Below are 20,426 nucleotides of genomic sequence, written 5' to 3'. Positions count from 1 at the left end.
CCAGAATCATAAACCGGCAGGCAGGTGAGGTCTCTTATCTGGTGACTGACTTCAGTATCACATGAATTACTGTTGCTGACTGGGTGTCCAAATCTATTTCTAAAGGTGGAAAATTTCTTCCTGAGGAGATTAACCTGTCGATGGCCCAGACCAAAGATCTTGAGTAATTTTAATATCCAGTATAGCACAAAGCAACTTTCTTATTCACAGTGTGACTGTTGCAAAGAGGTGGGGGGAAATTCATAAACTAAAAAAACAAGCTTTGATGTTTTAACTCAGTACTTAATCACAGAACTGTATGCGAAATTTGTTCAAATATAATTGAAATTTTCCTCACTTTAATTTTGAAAACTGAAAATCTGGGTCTGTTGATATAATAGTATGTTTGATAGACATAGGCTAACAGATGAGACACAGAGGCTGCTTGGATATGTATGAGAAAAAAAAAAACATATAGTTTTATATGGTTTTTGAACACTACTCTGTACCACTTTTTAAGTCTAATACTATTAAGTCCTTTCATTTTTTTATTTTAATCCCACTGCCTGATTCTTAAATACATTAGGACTTACTTTCAAATAATAATGATGATTACGTATCTGGCTTTTATTTCTTCACCATCTCACTCTTTCTTTCACCCCTACAGGGTGACTCTTCTAAAGCTTTTAGTGATGATGAACTGTTCACTAAAGATTTTATTTAGATACTGAAGTATTACCAACTGTGAGTACTGCAATGTAACATTTGTATAGTGACGTAGGAGCAACATACTTAATTTTATCCCTTTTGCTGTCCTACAGAATTCATCATTGGTGTTACTTTGTTCAGTGGGGAGCATGGACCTCATAGTATTACAATGGTAAAAATAAGGCCTCGATGCCTTAATTTTCCAAGCAGGAAAGCGGTCGAGTCCATGTTGCTTGAAAAGACACACGTGCTATATAGATTACAGCTGAGGAACTACCTGAAAGAATATTATATTATTGATGATCTCCCATACCAGTAGGTAAAGTTTTTACTGGTTCATGCACAGAAGTGTGAAAAATGCAAACCAACTCCAGGTTGGAGTGCAAACCAACTAAGCATCCAGACTTTGCTAGGGTTTTTTTTTAGTTGTGTTTGGTTTTTGTTTTTAGTTGTGTTTGGTTTTTTTGTACTGGCTGATACGCTAACCTGGAGCAGTTCTGTACCAAATGCCCTTATTTTATGGCTACTGCATTGTTTGGGCAAAATGTTGACATAATACTTAAAGACAACATGTGTTGTTGCAGAGTTGTTTCAGACATCAGTGAGTTTTATTATTATCCCATCTTGATCTTCTTTTCTGCATCTTCTTCAAGGAAAGCAGTAATTTCAATTAGCAGTCTTGGAGCAAGTTCCTTCCATGGATTAAACCTGCATCGCTCTGACAGGCGAAGAGCTTGCTCTGAATCAGCAACAGGTCTAGCTTGCAGCATTTTGTTTTCTTAAAATACAGTGTCTGTGCTGTGAAGAGTTGTGGTAGTTGCTGGTGTGTGTCAGTAAAGCTGACAGGCTGTATGCCTCCTAACATGAAGGAGCTATGGCCACCATTAGGGCTGGTGATACACTCAAGACCACAAGCCCTCTAGCTTATTTACTTTATTTTTATAATTTTTCTTTTTAAAGCACAGCTACAATGTACTTTGTCCTAGCTTTAGGATCCGGCTACATGTGAATAAAAAAATCAGTCATACAGACAGACAGTGAGAAGAATAAACCATTAGTTTTAAAAACGTAGCTAGAGATGTAAGCTCTGGCTGGATGTGTAAGTGATATGGAATTATTTCATTGTGTTCATGCTTTTATAAGAACTTATAAAAGCCCAGTTTAACTCAAGAGAATTTCTACTCTGTTGCTAACAACATGAGGGAAAAAAAAGAATACAAACATACTACACATTTTCTCCATTACTATATGTATATTTTATCCTTTTGTTATAATTGAACGAAAAGCTAAAGCAGGTACAAGAACTAAAGAGATCTGTTTCTCATTAAAGCTGGTCTTGAACTTGGTGGTCTGAGCATAGGTGTAGTACTGCTAGTTAGCAGCCACATGTTCGAAGTCGAGTCTGCCTTACACCTGCCTGAGAGAGCTCAGTTTCATGCAGTTGGTTGTATAGGTCATTCACAGGGAAATCTAGTCCTGTCAGAAGAAAACAATTACTAAAATTCATGACCTGCATATAGACTTCTGGTCTTGGGACACTGGCAATATGTTACTTCAGGAAACAACTGAAAAAAATTAAACATGGCCACGTACAAAGTCTTCCACAATATGTCCATGAATTAGAGTTTATGTAATTTGCTTAAACAGATACAAAACTTGGACCACTGAGGTAACAGTGAGTTGTGCTGTTAATCTCAGCAAGAGGTCATTAAAAGACATTTGTCATTAAAAGACATTTGTCATTGAAAACAAATGCAACTGAGCCACTCTGTTGGTGTAAACTATCCAGAATGAAAGGTAGTAAAGAACAGGTGCTGCTATATTACTTGGGCATCAGTAGCAACATGCTTCTCACTTGTCAGGAATAAAATGTAAAAACATTTTAAAAAATGAGATAAAGTCAAATAGACAATTTTTTGGACTCCTAAAAGCTATTAAGGGAAGCATATTCTAATTCTGGAGGCCTTTGTGAGTGAGAGAGGCTGCTTTTTCTTTCACATTTGATGAGCCAGTATGAAGAACTTGCCTGTTGTAAATGGGCTTAGAAAGATGGAAAGCCAACACAGGGCTTGAAACATCATGATCAGTGCAGTCTTGGTTTGCAGGTATAGTCCCAGTGCAGAGACAGATGCTATCTCACCATTTCATTCAGTGGTGTTAACAAACCGAATTTAACTGCCTCAAGGATTAATGAGCAGTGTCAGGATATTCTGCCACAGAGAAAGGAACAGTCGGGCTAGAAAGCTGTGTGCATATCCCTGGAAAAGGGGTCATCTTGGCCCGCTGCTGCTGAAGGAATGAAAGGGTCTGTGGCAGTGGCACAGACCTCAGTCCCTCTTGCTGAACAGTGGCAGCAGCAACAAGCTTGGCTTTCCATGACTTAGAAAAGTCAAAAGAGTGGGGCCACCTCTAGCAGTTGCTGCCTCTGTCACCTGCCTGCTTTGCTAATACCTAGGGCCAAATCTAGTGGAGACTTTGATGCTCAGAAGAGCTCTCCTCACTCAGCCAGTGAACGGCTGGGGAGTGCTCTTGGGTAGCTCCAGGCAGAGTATATTTGGACAGTATCTAATGCAGGAAGAGTACTGTTGCACAGTATGAATGTCAGTTATATTCCCTTTTCAATAAGCAAGCTCCTCTATGTTAAATTCCTTACTCAAACACGTGCTAGGCAATAGAGTAAAGCATGTGATGAGTGTGAGCATGGGGGAAATGAAAAGAACAGACTAGATACAAGAACAAACAGAACAAGTGAATAACATGCAAAACAATGACAAGTAGATACCTGCTATGGCTCTCATTCACTGGGACAGTTTATTTCAGTGCTTTGTTTGATATAGAAAATGTCAAGAGAAGTGCAGACTTCTTCCAGATTAAATTTATGTACAAGCCAATAAACTAGCAGTTATTTGAATACTAGGAGCAGGTATGACAAAACCTTTCCTGTTTACTTTGTTTGTACCACTACAGCATTATTAAAGGTCAGTGTCACTATTACCAGTCCTTACTTCCAAAGGTGTCTAAGCAGTGATTTGCAGCTGAAGTCTTCCAGGATAATACTCCAAGACAGATGTCTGTACTGTTTGAGAATGAGGCTTTCAACTTCTGGCAGTGCAAGTCAGGGCACTGAAATTAACCTCCAGGTGTAAGGGTTAAAGTACTAGTCCTATCTCTGTACTTTAAAGGGAGAAGAGAGCAAGAGAGTTTTTTCGGGCTACTGTAGCTTCATTAATGCCAAGGGTCTGGGTTCAACAGGTTTTAGATCTACTGAGGTTCTTGGCCTGCCAGCAAAGGCGTTGGCTTCTGACCTCAGGTACTCACAGACAGATGGGACTTCAAAATAATATACTCCTTATTAACAAGTCCTGGTCTTGTAAATTCAGTGATTTAGGAATATGAACCCTATTGACTTCATCATCAGAACTGGATTAATTTTGATTAACCTTCAGTGAGGCTCCTATGCCTGACCCTTTTGGCAGTTTTGAAAAATCTCTCTTGGAGTATTGCTATTTATTTTGATACATGAAGAAGTGTTTTGTTTTCATAATTTAATGGTTTCCATTTAACAAATGTCAAATCCTGGCTGCTATTAGTCCAACACAGTGTGCTCTCTTGTGACATGAACTGTCTGAGACCACTAATGAAGTGAGGAATAAAGCCTGAATTAGGTTAGACTGTAGAAGCTCCAAATCCCCTACCTGTTGATATTTTCTTCAGACAAATATCCTTCCCACAAAGGACTGAAGTCAGGTATAAAAATACGCTCTGTCGACACGTACTTTGCTAAAGTTTCCTTTTGTAAGTAATAGATCCCTTTTATGTCTTCTGCAAATCATACTGAATAAAAAAGGTGCTGAATTAAAAAGGTAATTTCCTTTGCAACTACAAAAATTATTTCCCAATGGTATTTTGCAAGCATTCACCTAACTGGGATGCTCTTTATCTTTCTTCCTTTTAAAATGTCAAGCTGATAAAAGTCTTCTAAATAGCATTCTTTCCTATTTTGATTAATTTTGCATGGTGTTTTCCCAGAAGTATTGATACTTACATAAACCTGAGTTCTGATTCTCTTCTGACTAAGACTTCCCGAAGTCTCTGGATCTTTGCCATCTCAAGCTCAATTTCCTCAGGCATCATTGTTGTTTCAGCCATTGAAATGATGTCAAGTTGATCTGTGTGTGAAAGCAGAGAAAATGAATTAAGCTAGTCAAACTGCCTTAATGGATTTTTTGAGGAATGTAAATTTAATCACAGAGCTATCTGACTATGGAGTAATTAATGCAAGTAGTAAAGAATATTCTAGCTGAATGCTACGTTGACTGGTTTCTCTACTTTTTTGCTTATTACTTTCAAAGTAACCATTTTGAAGTGAAAGAGTCCCTAAACCAAAGTGACATTCATTTTGTTAGTCAGAATCTATCATACCTCTAAGGAATCCCAACTCAGTAGGTTACTATAGCTACTGTTCCTTAACTGATAAACTACAAACTTTGAAAGAACAGCCATAGACTGCTACAAAACTCACTCAAAGCAATTACTTGCAACTCTGAAGAGTCCTATCTTGGCACAAGGGCAGGCAATGTGAACTGATGAAGGTTTCCCATCTTTAATTCTCATAACTCTTCATGCCATTCCACCATCTCAGACTGACTAACAGCTAAAGCCCAGGCCCACTAGAAAGGAGCCAAAGATGTGATTAGAAATCACGTAGGGCCTAATCCTTCGAGGGGCTGAGTGTTTCTCACTAGGGCCTTGAAATCAGTTGAGGAGACAAACAGCACTTCAGCACTTTGTAATAATTAGCTGGCAACTGGTAAGGCCAGGGTCCTTCTGTGATTATTTCTCTATAATTGATGTATAACCTCTTCTAATCAAGAGAGAAACAGGGCTATGAACTGTGTTCACTGAAGGTAGAAGGAACCAATTTATAGAAGGTGGATTTGGGAAGGAGCAACTTAGCCTCTGGAAAACCTTATTCCAAGGGTTCACCATACTTGGCCTTTATTTTGAACAAGAATTTAGAGGCTGAATAATAGAGCGCGTCCATGTTTTGGTACCCAAATGGAGACATATTCCTGAAAGCAAGCCTGTTTCACCTGTATTGGTTTAAAAAAGGAAAATGAAGAGGTCAAAATGTACTCAGCATGATTATGCAGAAAACAGGAGACAAAAAGCATCAGAAAAAAAGCTGTTCAATTAATTAAGAGGAGACATTCAAAAGTCCCTCATGACAGAGTAAGCACAAACAGCTGAGAAGAATTTCTGACAAAAACTTGGAGTAGGAATGAAACTACAAAATCTCAACACAGCCCCTGCATGAGCTTAGTTCACAAAGACCTGTTCTCCCAAAATTTAAGCAAAGTAAAGAAATTCTATAGGTTATAAAGAAAACATATTTTCTTTTTATATAAAAATATATAACATATATATCCTGCTAGTATTGTCTGCAAGTTTTGGCTTCACCTCATAATGAAGGAAATGGGCAAATAAATTATTTTTTTTTTGAGATAACAAGATCTTGAGAAAAAAAGTGACACAGATTTCGAAATGGCTCTCATGAGAGAACAGCCATTTCTCAGTAGTTGTTTTTAAAACTCAAATTGCAAAACTGGTTGGTAAAGTAAGGCTATCTGGTGTGTCTGAACATACAACTGCTGCCTGTGGAAGATGGATCTTCCTGTTAGAAATCATTGTGTTTGTTGGGGTATATTTAGTTGAGGTATAGCCTAGATGTCTTAAGAAGTGTTGTTCCAGCTCTGCAGGCTAGCTTCACAGTGTAAAGCACATGAGTCTTTTGAAATCCCAGCCACTAACTTAGATGTTGAAATAGAACCTAAAAACCTTAGAAATTCTAGATCTGTTTGAGGAAGGTTGAACACCACTGAAAATGCCTTAGGGACTGTATCCAGCCCCACCCTTTCTGTCCCCTCACACCCTTATCTGCGTGTGTGGGAATGAAGAACCATAGCAAAGTCTTGAACTTAGTAGCAGAGTATCTAACATGCTATGCTACCGCTAACAGATGGGCAGAATTATAATTCAATATTCACTATGTGTTTATCAGACATCAGTCAAAAGAAACTAGAACAAAGACTCTGTAAGTATAGTTTTGCCTCTTGCTGCTTTTCAGGGTTGTGGAGTTATTTTAACTGCTTGCAGCATAATAGGCTTTGGTGCAAATTTATTTTCCAAAAATACTAATCAGGAGATAGGAATTTATCCTGATGCTACCATGAATTAAAGCCAATAATACTGGTAATTAGAAAGATAAGACACAAATACATTACATCTACATACATATTTTAAAAATAGTTCTCAAGAGCTCAGAAAACAGGAAAAAAAAAAAGTTACTGTCTTATTTCCAGCCTGCAACTCTAGCTGTAAATGCCCCAGTGTTACCCCTTAGATCAAGTCAGCTATCATACTGTGATTTCAGTAATTCAGGAGGGGAATCATGAAAAAGCCTTATGCCTTGAGTATGTGCTTAAAGCCAACACAAGAATTAGTGTGACAAGCAGTAGTCTAGTCTGACCTCTTGCAGAACAGTCACAGATTCTCCTTCACATCCCACTCAACATGTGCTTGAACCAGAGAAAATATTTTTGAAAGCTATCCAAAATTATGCAATGTTTTCAAAAGAATAACAAATGTAAGCAAGGCACCACAAGTTTGAAAGTGGAGGGAAATAAATATAGAAACCATAAGATATTAGTTCACAACTTGCCTGCAAACTTAGAGATGTAGCCAGAATAATACAGAGAGATAAGGAGTGGTTTAGTTTATCTTCATAGCAGTACATGTGCTGTGAACATACTGTAAGGTGATTAATTCTCCTGGAGATCTCAGACTGGAAGGAGTATTGGCAAGAGCTGGATTAAGGGAACTTTAAGAGGAAAAAACAGACTGGGCAGTTGAAAAGGGAAAAAATTTGAAGGTCACGATATAGAGAACTGAGTATGGACACACTGTGGTGCTGGAAGAGATTAAGACCCAATTCTAGAGGGGTAGGTACGGTCTTCCAAGGAGCAGGAACTGAAGTCAATCCATACTTCATGCATGTTCACCTGTGCACTATTAAGGAACAATTAACTTTTTGCATTGAATCTCCAGCTTTTCTAAACCTCTCTTCCTAACAGGTAAAGACTAAGTGAGCTCCTTTGGAAGCTGCCAATGCCCTTTATATAGGTGAGTCCATAGGTCTCATAAACCCAACACAGCTGTATTATACCATCCACTTTGGCCCCCTCTGAAGAGTATGCATTTTTAAGGCAGGCTCTGAGGGAAAAGGCACAATTAGAACACCATATTTCCCAGAAATCCTGAAATAGTAGAGCACAGGTGTGAAGACACTCTGGAAATACAAGCTGCTGAAGAGGCCACAGGTCAGGATTCTTACCTCACACCTTCACCATTGTGATCCTCACAAATCACCAACCTGTTTGTGTCTGAATTTCTCTTCTAATATTGTGGATAACTGTTTGGCCTACCTGGCATCAGCTATGCTGAAGGATAATTAATTATTTTTCATAAAATGGTTTGAGCTCCTGGGATGTAAACCACTTGGGAAAGAATATGTTAATGTTATTAAGCCTTTGAGTAAAGCTCTAGCTCTGTCCCAGTGATGAATGACACCTCTGGTGCTTTGAGACATGACTCTGAACAGCTTCACACAGAAGTCTCTTACCTTTTCATAAAAGAAAGAAGAAACGTTTCATTTTATTTAAAGCAGGCATGCATTAGTCAACTATTTTTTAGCATATATTGTTACTAAGCTCTGGTTCTGGTAATGAGCCAAAATTCCTAAAGCAAAAGTGGAGACAACACTGAGATTAGTCACAGCCAGTGACAGAATGAAACTATTTTGTCTGCTCTGCAATCTCCAGGATAATTTTCAGTGACAAAGAAACAAGTAAAATATTATTACTACATGCACAAAAAGATATTAGCATGAAAATAATTACTATATAGAAATAAAATTATCAAGCTATTACATATGAGAGAGACTGAAGAGGTAAACCTGAAGCTATTTATGCATACTTTTGCTTCAATTTAAATGCAGACTAGTATAGTTAAACTGGGTATTAACTTGGTCACATTTCATTCTTAGTGTGCCAGCCAGAAATGGAACATTGGCCACCTGTGATGAAAAGCAACAAAAAAATAAAACGCCTATTACGTGAATAAGCGCAAAGAAAACTTGAAAAGAAGCCTGAAGTGATACAATGAGAAATGGGAGACTGCGTTACACCTGGTGTCAATAGTTTCAGCCAAATTGGTAAGGAATGCTGTAAGGAAAAAGTAACTGTCAGCAAAAACCCTGCTGCTGTCACTCGATGCAAGCATATTGTTCACTGAGAAGCTCATTGTGCTCTACAACCATTAGCTGGTTGAATTCTAATTTTGTTATCATCATCTTTGTAAAAGACAGAGGCATGGAGAAGGTGAGGTGTATCAGTAACACAAAGGGTCCCAAACCTATGCTGTAGGAACCCAAGCTATGTCATTCTTATTCTGGTGGTATCCACATATTGCACAGCAATCAGACCTCTGCTCCATGAACACCTAAAGCAGTATGCAGGCAATTTGCAGTCTAGAGGCAGTAAGAGCTGAGTGACGAGTTGCTTATGGATACACAGCAAGTCTGTGGCAGAGCCAGTACAAGGTCTGCTGGATCATGGTGTATCTTCAGGACATTGCTTATTCTTTTTTTGGCTTGTGAATCTGTTGCTGTCAGAAACTATCAGTCAGTCAGCCTTGAAGAGTCATCTCAAGTCATTTAGCAACAGAAGAGCTCCAGCCTAGGTAAGGGTAATGGCCCAGCTACTCTGCCACTTCATCTTTGACATGGATGAACCATCTTAAATGAGACTCTGTGTTTGTTCAATCAATGACTGCTGAGAGCTCTTTAAAGGATTGCAGTACAAATCAGCTACGTGGCTTCTCTAATGTGGCACCACTCGGCAACAAACCGGGCTGCTCAGCCCACTCAGCTACAGTGCTTCAATTGAAAATTATTTTAAGTCATTGTTGTCCTGGACTGGATTTCAACTGAGCAATTTGAGGCTACTTCCACTCCCTTAAATTGTCCAATAATAAGATAATCCTTGTTAAAATACTGTTAATGGCAAAGTTTTGTTCGAAATCTGTGTCAGCACTTTTGGGGCTTTCTCAAGAATTCAGTGAAATTCTCAAATTAATCCTTTTTCACTGAAGTATATTAAATGCTAACAGAGCACAGTGCAGCAAGTGCAGTCTTAATGCTGTTTCAGGTATCAAAATTAAGACTTCCAAGACCACTATTAGTCAATGAGCCAAAGCAGAAGGCACAGGTTAGAGATGGATAAAGAGAGAACCAGATGGTGCAACTTAAAAACAGCACGCTTGCTGGAAATTGAAATAGTTGCATAATGCAGAAAAATAAATTGTTATAGTACAAAATATTCCAGATAAAAAAATGTTCATGTGAAAAGAATCAGATGGTTCTTGTAGTTTGTCACTAGCTTGTCACCTGGAGTCACGAATGACTAGTCTTGTAGTCAGGCCTTTTACTGTATCTTTTACTATTGCCTCAAATGTATTCAGAGGCCCTGAGGTGGTTTTTTTTCCTCTTTGATTTAACCCATCTGGAGCAGAATGCAGTGGCCAATAACTAACCTGTGCAGAAAAAAACTACATCTAATTACTTATTCCTGATCTAGCCTGCTGCAGCATTCTATTACTGTGAATCCTAACAATGATTAAATTTGGCATGTGTGTGGAATGGTATTTATTCAGTGTTTGATGCTGCAATTACCATGCAAATATAGCTAATAGCTAAACACAATACAAACAGCTGCACTGTATTTTGTATGTGGCTTCCCTAACAGGCAGGCAACATTGTGCAATTTAAAATGAGTAGACTAGGGGAAAGGGGGAAGGTGGCATAGGGCAGTACCTGTGTGGAAGTGACCTGACTGTCGTGGTGCTGAGCACATCCCACCACTCCTGCTGGTTTGACAGCATGGGCTCAGCATTGGTTTGGATATGTGTCCTGGTTTTGGCTGTGATAGAGTTAATTTTCTTTCTAGTAGCTGGTATAGTGTTATGTTTTGGATTTAGTATGAGAAGAATGTTGATAACACACTGATGTTTTCAGTTGTTGCTAAGTAATGTTTAGACTAAGTCAAGGATTTTTCAGCTTCTTATGCAACCAGCAAGAAGGCTGGAGGGGCACAAGGTGTTGGGAGGGGACACAGCCAGGACAGCTGACCCAAACTGGCCAAAGGGATATTCCATACCATGTGATGTCATGCCTAGTATATAAACTAGGGGGAACTGGCCTTGGGGCGGGGTGTCGTGGCTTGGGAACTAACTGGGCATCGGTCAGCAAGTGGTAAGCAATTGCACTGTGCATCACTTGTTTTGTACATTCCAATTCTTTTATTATTATTATTGTCATTTTATTATTGTTATTATTATCATTATTATTTTCTTTCTGTCCTATTAAACTGTTCTTATCTCAACCCACAAGTTTTACTTCTTTTCCCGATTCTCTGCCCCATCTCCCTGGGTGGGGGGGACAGTGAGTGAGCAGCTGCGTGGTGCTTAGTTGCTGGCTGGGGTTAAACCACGACAACATGGTGCAGGTGTCTGGCTTTGAGAAACCTCAGCAGAGGCCTTCCCTCCTTTCCCCTTCCTTTTGCTCAGAAGCAGATTTCAGGCTGAGACTCTGGCCCTTGCTCCTTGCTCCTCCCCCTGGGACCTGGACTTGACCTTGGGCCTGCCTTGTACTAGGGATTTGCCTGGAGATCCGGACTGTGGCAGACCCTGGTTGTCACCAGACCCACTCTGCTTTCCTTGCCCAGGTACCATTGGGCTGGGCCCTTGCCAGTGAGGACACTGTCCCTGCCCCTGCCTGCCTTGTTATGACTCTCAGCACAGGGCTTGCCTACTCTTTCAGAGCTGCCAGCCCTTCTTGTACCCAACACTGATCCTCCACCTACACCTTGTAATAGAAATACTCCTCATGACTGCAGTGAACCTAGGACAAAGGCTCAATTCACCAGGGTTTCCCTTTCCTACTTTTGATGATTTCCGGAGAAATTCCAAAGGAATCTGCTTATATAAATACAGACTGTGGGAACTGGTACCGGATCACTGCACATCTGTTTCAAACAGCAGTGCACAGGCATATTACCGGCTTCTAAGTGCATTACATAAACTCTGCTTCACATTCTCTTTCCATTAATGATATTATCAATATTTTTGTACTGACTGTGAGTCCCAATGCCTCTGAGATAAGAGGCCACTCTATGTGCATCCCAGGAATCAGTCCTTATCCTGCTGCAGAGTACAGTCCGCAGTCCATTTCAGTGGGTTGTATTAGAAAATGCTGTATCCTACTCTTTTCCCTCAAGGCAATCTCTTCCCTCTGCTTGTCAATTGGCCCTCCTGTCTCATCTCTTGCACTGAAAACAGACTGGTGATGACAGCCAACTTACTCAGTAAAAGTTGGATCATGCTGCTGGTTCTATGAGGCCTCAGTAACCAGCTAATAGGCTACACTGAGGTAACAGGAGCGCACATAGCTGATGAGTTTTAACACTGGGGAAAAAGTAATCTCTAAAGCTAATAGTAGCGTGCAGAGGCCATTACTGGAGGATCAAAAAACTAATGTTCTACTCCCCTTAGATGTGCCGAGATTCTCAGAATCACTTTGCTTTCACTGCCATCAATAGCACTGAATACCGGAGATTACACAGCTGAATTTTGCTTCTAGCAGGAAGCTGAAATTTTTTTGTCTTCTCTCACTGTGCTTGTTACAGCTTTTGAATCCCTATTAATACTTCTCCATGGGTTGAGCAACACAGTTACTTATTTTGGAATCACTGGCATGTAGAGCTGTGAAATGCACTTTGAACTGACAGAAACTGAGCACATATCCTTCACAGGTGGCTAGATGTGCTTTGTCCTGCAAGTAATGGTGGCCAGAAACTTTGACAAAACTGAGTCTGCTGGAAAATGCTAGAGAAGTGGTATTCAGAGTATCTGGGGTAACATCTTGGATTCAGTACATTTACTATGAAGTCAAAAGGAATGGCTCTGTGCAAAGAGCATGGTTTCCTATCAGTGCATGAGGATGCAGAGCAGCCTTGCAGTTCTGGAGATGTTAAATTCTCCATAAAACCCTGGAAGCAGAAGTTTCAACTGCAGCGCAGCTCCCAGGTGCACAGGGGGTAATCTTGCAGCCCTGAAATACTGGCTTAAACTAGACATCAAAGCTTCCAACATTTTTGGCAGACAGCAGGGCACCTAGAAATCCCAAAGCTGGTTTTTCACGTGCTCCATGTCTCGGGGTAAACCTCTGGGCTGGTTGATTCCCCTTACAGCTTGGCTTTGCAACAGGCAGCTGTGAAATCTGGCAGCTCTAGGGAACCCCTTTGGCAGTAAGGAACCAGAGATGCATACTGAAAGCTGGTTAAATGCCAAGATCTCAGGCAATGTCACAGTCACCAGATATCCCTCCTTCTGAACAGTTATTTGGGGAAGGAGAAAAAGAAGATGGGAGGATTTTTCTGATTCATGGGGAATTGTGGTGCATCTATGCTTCAAGAAAACCTGAAATACAAAGTACTGGCCACGTCAGCTCTGTACTGTGCTGTGTAAAGATCACTTACGTTCTGAGATAAACCGCTAGGCTAGAGCTATCCCTTCACAACTGCAGTCCATTCAGCAGCTCCTCAGTCAAAAGCTCAGAATTTCATGTCTGTAGAGAGAAACCTGTATAGAGAAGCATGGCATCTCTCTGAGGTGATCAAAATGAATTATCATCCATTTAAACTTGCCATTTGTGGGAGGAGAGGAAATCTTGCTTTCACAGTAATGGTTAGAATCACTGGGAAAAGCACTGTTGCAGCATCTGCTGCAGTGAAAATATTTTTATTTTGCAACTGGGGAGAATAAAAAATACTTTCTACCATCCCTTAGGATGATAGCTGCTTTTGCACAGATTGCTTATGGAAATAGATTTAATTTTTTTTGTAATCAAAATCAAAATTTTCTGATTGTAGGACATATTAACAGCATTAGCGAAGACTAGGAAAGGCACGAGCAACCTAAAAGACCGCAAATACACCAACTTTGGAAGGTTTGTTTCAAATTTTGTTGAATTAATTTGCTGAATTAATTTGTCAAATTAGTCAACCTTTGGAAGAAGTCATATATGGATACTATGATTATTTCTTTTGCTCTATTCACCTCCCTCTTCTCATTCAGTATTTGACCACCTCTCAGTCTTGTTTAGTATTCAACATTGAATATCAAAGATAATCTGTTTCTGTAATATATTAAATTATGTCTTCCTGTTTTCTAATAGTAGGCTACCATGACTTACTGAGTATGTGCAGTTTTATGCATAGCTTGAATCTGTTGTAACTTAGGTGTATTTTCTGTCATCTTTGAATAGTCTGATCAGCATTTACTAAGCATGTGTAAATAACTTCAAAATTATAAACAAAACAAAACTTGGAGTTTCCTTTTATGCAGAAATCTTAGCAGTAAGCCCTATACCATATAGATTCTGTAGGGGAAAAAGCAGCTGGGCTTAGGGGACAGGAAAGTGTGAATTTGTCTTGCAGAGGTGATCAGGTCCACATGTCCCTTTTCCTAATCCAGGGCTCACTGAAGTCAACAGGAGTCCTTCACTTCAGCCTAATTTTTTCCTTTTATTTTTTTTTGCATGTGTCATATGTAACTTATCCTTCTAGGCATGCAGCTGTTTTTGTCTTTGAAGGAGAAGAATAAGTTTGAAAAAGTCTTGGAAGTTCATACTTGGCTTTTCAGAAATCTGTAGAAATCTGTTGGTATTCTCTAAAACTGACTAACAGCCTGATAAATTTAGTGGAGCTGGGGCTGTGATATGCTAGCCTTTTGTCACTGCTGAGGGAAAAAAGAATGCCAGAAAAAAGCAAAATAGTAAGACAGAACTGACATTCATAATTTTGTTGAATTCAACAGAATTTGAATGAGTCTTTGAATGCCACATGGTAAAAAAAAAAAACAAACAACACCCTATTGCTAAAAACCACCAGAGATCATTCTGTTTGCCATATCATTTCCTTCCAAGGTATATTAAATCATCTGATGTGTCTGGAGATGGTTCTGTTTAAAGTCAGCTGTGGTCTGAGTGCAATAGCACAATTATAATATTGGGATTTATTTTGTCCAGGTAATGAATACTTTTTTTTTTTTTTAATTATCACAGATTTACAGTCTAGACATATTACAACCTGAGCTTCCACTTCAAAAGTGCCTCACTCACACTCTACCATATGACCCCATTTTAAAATTAGGTAAGCAGAGAATATAAAAAGCACTCTGTGCAATTGCCCACTGCACTTCCAGAATCACTGCCCTGTGATTCTGTTCCATATCTAAGAGCCTCTTGTTATAAAAAGATTCTTTCAGTTGCTTATCCTGTACGTTCTTGTTCTTATCTTCAAGCTTTGACCTTTTATTTTTCATTATTTACTTTTGCAAAAAGCCTGTTGGCAGCAGTCTATTCTTTTCCATTTCTGGCTTTTGTACGCTGTGGTCTCACTGAGATTTCTCTTGAAATACAAATGCCAGATTCACAGTGTTGAATATTAACTCCTTCCTCTAACTCTCAAAGTCCTTTTGGTTTCTATGGTATCATACTCAAAGTATTGCACACAATGACTCCTTTCACGTCTGATTTAAGAAAGCACCCATATCCACCCAGTGCCCAAATGAGATTCTTAGTTGTTTTGCATCTTTTCTGCTGTACTTCTGTAGATCAAATAGTATTGCACTGAAGAAAGGCTGGTTTAAAAACTGAACCTGAAAGAGATCCTGCTTTGAGTTTTCTAATTCAACTACATATTCCCAAGCAGAAATTGATATTCAGGCAGTAAAAGTGATTCCTAATTACAGATAGTCTTCAATACTTTGCTATCTAGAAGTTTTATGGTTAAAAGACGGTTCCAATTTTCTACTTTAGGAACCGTTTTCTGCCCTTGTTCCCTATTCAAAGATACATATCAGCACAAGTCCATGACGATAAGATCTGTAAAGATCTTGCCTGTCACAAAAAGTATCAATTAAATTGTCTTGTTTGTTATTCTGAGAAATTTATAAGCAGTAATTATTCTTGGCTTTGTCTTTTGTCAATTTATGACAGTTCCAATTTCCTAAGTGGGTAATTATGCAATCCTTTAATCTTACATTTCCCCCAGGAAAAAGCTCTCCCTAGTCTTAAAAAACTGCTCTGTGCATAGACTACGTCATTTTGATTGTAATGATACCCTGAAAAAACAGCTCATCTCTCAATAGTTGTTCATCCTTCTCTGACAATGAAGACCCTGTGAATTTGCACCAGTCTGGAGTTATTGTAGAAATCTAACGTGATGCATGGGACTTAATGTGATATTCAGACTTAATGTATCTTAAAATCTATACTGCCATCCTGTATTTGGATGGTAAATTCCATTTGTTCTATCTTGCACTTAAGCTTTCAGATTTCAGCATTCTCCTGACTTTTGACGCTGTCAAAATTGTGGTACTCATCTACTTGTGAAGATGGAGATTTTGGTTAGCTAAGAGGAAAGGATCAAGGACAGGGGAAAGGGTTGTTTGTTAAATGATAATGGATGGTATAAAATTAAGTAGAGGTAAAGAATAAGCTTAGACTGGAAACTAGTAACTATCCAAAGCAGTAACATTCTGAATCAGTCTTTCAAGTAGGATATTGGAGGAAAGGAACCAAAGCTGTTTTAAACTAACATCAGAACATACAAATCTTTAAAGGGTCTGGCCTCACTTTGTGGGGAAAAAAACAGACAGGTCCTGTGAATAAGCTCAGGTATTGTATGATTGTCTGCAGTTGCAGGAAGATGGACTCAGGAAGTAGAAAAGATTAATTTTACCATTATCTGGGGCTTTAGTCTTTAAGGTAGGATTTAGCTTTTTGAAGTCCAGTGTCCTCTGCAGTCAGACATTGCCCACACAAAGATTCCAGACTCTTTCGCCATGTCTGAAGTCATAAGGATCCATCCTGTCAAATTAAACTACCACTTCAAGATAGGGTGTTCGCTTATGCAAGGAACTGACTCAGTACAATAGGACAATTTGCTACCTAATTATCTGTAACTAGAATAATTTCTTTTCTAGCTGTAAATCTGTATATGATTTGGTGCTGGTTTATAGCACTATCATTATGATTTACATGTAGTTTTTTTCTACTACTGAGAGTTCTACTAGTTTTCTCTATTTTTATATCATGTCTTTGATCTGTGACTCACAATACCCTGAATAGTCTCCTAAATAGTCAATTTTAGGGGGAGAGGGAGGACTTTTCCTCATTAGTACCCCCTCTGGCAGCAGTTTAAAAGCTGATACAAACCATATTTACAGATCAGGAAACAGAATTTCAGCACTCACAGCAATAAATGCCTAAGGACTCAGAACTTAATATTGAACTAAATGTTTCTTTGAAAATATAAGATAAATATAACTTCATATGAAAGTCTTCCCATAAACAATGAAATAAAAGCCCCAGGCCTGATGTGATTGTGCCATAATATTAAGTCAAAAATACAGATTTTTTTAATGTGATCAAAATTTGCAGGAAGTGCTTCTGATGTAAATAAATTCAGGGTATGCAGAAGTATGTCCACTAACATAAATTACCCTAATGACACTCACAGATTGGGTCTTGAAAACCCTTGGGGGTTTTGACACTCCAATTATAGGGCTCAACCTTGCTATTTTGAAGTTGATTCCAAGTCTCCGTCTAGGCAATTTCCATTACAGTCAATTATAACAAAGTTGCATACATCTCTTCAGCCTGTTAGAGGGCAAATGCATAGCAATGAGGAAAACAGAATCATTAAAACAGCAAAGGGAGTTTGGAATTAATGGATTTTTATAAAATCCTTTTAAAACTCAAGTCCCGTTGAATTAAGAAACGCCAAAGACATTATTTGTGGATTCACATGTGGTTCTCCATTCACCTGAAACCGAATCCTCTGTTTTGATATAAATCGCATCTCTGAGTTGAGACAGTTTTCAAATATCCAGATTCTAAATTTGGCAGGTTTAACTTTTTTTTTCTTATGGTGGCTGTGATAAAGTCACTACAGCTCACACCTTCAGATGCAAGCTGGTCTGCAAGTGACTGCTCAGTAGCCAGCTTAGTATCATCTCAGTACAGTTCCTATCACACATCAGACACAAAAATCTAGCAACACAGAGTATCTTTACTCGTTTCTCAGATATACTGATAGAGTGGAAGAAGGACTTGCTCACATACAGAAATTTTTTAGAGCAATTATTGCACACTGGAAGGGCATCATCGTGATTGGTGTGACCATTTCAGACTTCAGTTTCCAGCATCCCCAGTGCCTGAACTGAGCCACAAACTCTCTTCAAGACTAGTACAGTCCATTTGCAAAGTAGCCTGTGGTATCTCATCCAGCCATTTCTGTTGTATATAAAGAAGGATTAAGTGGTTTTGAGTGGGATTTAAAGAAGAGCTGTCCATATAATTAGGTCTGCAGAGAATTATGACAGACTTAACAAAGTACTGTAATTGAATTGTGCAAGAACGTCTTCCAGACTTCCTGCTGTTACTTCCAATTTTAAATAAACTCTAGTTTGGGTATCAGTACCACATTCCTTGTTGCCAGATGCTCTGACAACAGGATTTTTTCACACATTTGGCTGGTGGCTTTAGGTGAGGTGTGAAAGCAATTTCCCCCAGACCACATTACATGTCAGTCTGAAACTAAGCAACCTAATTTGTCTTGCTGTAACTGAAATAACAGTGGCATTTTTCCACCTCTGTGTAGAAGATATACCACTGTGTATTTCATATCAGTGACTCTTCTATTGACCTAACCTGACAGAAGGGTGCCCTCAATATTCCAGTAGTTCTAAAACCAGAAACTTCTCCTAATATTCTGTTCTTCTGGTTCCTCTCTCTTCTCTATCTCGCTACACACAGGTAAATAAATAAATAAATAAATCTATCTCTGCAGATGAGACAAATAAGCTAATCTTGCATGATATTGTTTCAGCAACTAACTGCTGCTTGCAGAAAACCCAGAGATTTAGCTCATTTGTTTGTGAATACCAAGTCATTACTACTGTCCAGCCTGCCTCAGCCTGACCTGGATTTTGTGAGGAGTGGCAGGCAGATTTGTTGCAGGGGTTGGTTTTCTCTGAGCTTGAGAACAGGGGCACCAACCAAGGGGCTCTGCACCCAGCTGTGCTCTCTGCTTCCTCCTGGCTCAGGAGAAGCCTTGTAGTAAATTGCCATACATCTTTCCATTTCAACTTGCACCTGCCAAATCTTTCCAGCAGCTAAGAGGGACAGAGTAATGACCATGCCAGTTCCTCACCCCTCCTCACCTGCCTGTTTTAGGGAAGATAAAGGCCCCTAATTTACTGTGCTTTATTCATAAGCAGCTTAGACCTAAGATTTGAGCAGCTTTGGGATGGAAAGTGAGCTGCTTACTTTCTTGAACAAACAGCTGTTTCTTATCACAGTCACAGCTATATCACATATCACAGCCTTAGAGAAGATTTTCTTAATTATATACTGTCCTGGTTTCAGCTGGGATAGAGTTAACTGTCTTCCTAGTAGCTGGTACAGTGCTATGTTTTGAGTTCAGTATGGGAAGAATGTTGATAACACTGATGTTTTCAGTTGTTGCTCAGTAGTGTTTAGACTATAGTCAAGGATTTTTCAGCTTCTCATGCCCAGCCAGGGCACCTGACCCAAACTGGCCAACAGTGTATTCCATACCATGGGACGTCCCATCCAGTTTAGGAACTGGGAAGAGGGGGTGGGGAATCGCCACTGGGGGACTGGCTGGGTGTCGGTCGGCGGGTGGTGAGCAATTGCCCTGCGCATCATTTGTACATTCCAATCCTTTTATTACTACTGTTGTCATTTCATTAGTGTTATCATTATCATTATTAGTTTCTTCTTTTCTGTTCTATTAAACCGTTCTTATCTCAACCCATGAGTTTTACTTCTTTTCCCAATTTTCTCCCCCATCCAGTGGGATGGGGGGGAGTGAGTGAGCGGCTGCATGGTGCTTAGTTGCTGGCTGGGGTTAAACCACGACATATACCCAGCCTGGGAGTGTGTCCCATTTAAAATCCTGCCCAGATAAATTATCAGTACCAAGGTAATATGAGACCTCATCCACTCACACCAGGAAATGAAAGAGAATTCTACCTGTTTTGCAAAAATCAATATGTGTGATACAAATACTTGGTGCAAAGTTGGAGGTCATTTATATGTGAAGCTAGCTTTCTTATGAAGGAGGTCTTAGAAAAACTAACAGTTTTTTTCATCTAAGCCCAGAATCTGGTCTCAGTACATCTCCACATTACAAAGCTTGAGGTCTAGATCTTTGACATACACTGACATACACATCTCTGGGAATCAGCCACCACAAAACCAACAGACCAGACTCCTCTTTCTTAAGTAGAAATTCCTTATATGATTTAAACATAAGCTCAGAAAGAGCTAGAAACAGATTTGTTATTCAGCAAAATATTGGGATGCCACCAGCACGAAATCTGTTGTTTTTAAAAATTAATCAAGCTAAATTGCTTCCTTTTTTCTTCCTCTTTTCCCCTCAGGTCATCTTTCCTATTCAATTCTTTGGCTTTACAATGAGATTTTCCTATTTCATTAAGTGTTTACATCTCCCCTGTTGCTATATGAAAAC

The 20,426-nt window shown here is 39.3% G+C and overlaps 1 protein-coding gene across 2 annotated transcripts in view; it reads right to left on the bottom strand.

The window, feature by feature from the left end:
• Positions 1-20,426, bottom strand: part of BMERB1 (bMERB domain containing 1) — a 74,833-nt gene that overhangs the window by 23,144 nt on the left and 31,263 nt on the right. For both annotated transcript variants that reach the window (XM_069809995.1, XM_069809994.1), the window contains exon 2: positions 4,733-4,856. In XM_069809995.1, the coding sequence (XP_069666096.1) occupies positions 4,733-4,856 (124 nt within the window). The remainder of the gene's footprint in view (positions 1-4,732; positions 4,857-20,426) is intronic.

This window comes from Haliaeetus albicilla, chromosome 22 (genome assembly GCF_947461875.1).
Source record: "Haliaeetus albicilla chromosome 22, bHalAlb1.1, whole genome shotgun sequence".
Classification (NCBI taxonomy): domain Eukaryota; kingdom Metazoa; phylum Chordata; class Aves; order Accipitriformes; family Accipitridae; genus Haliaeetus; species Haliaeetus albicilla.
This window is presented reverse-complemented; position numbering and strand designations above follow the sequence as displayed.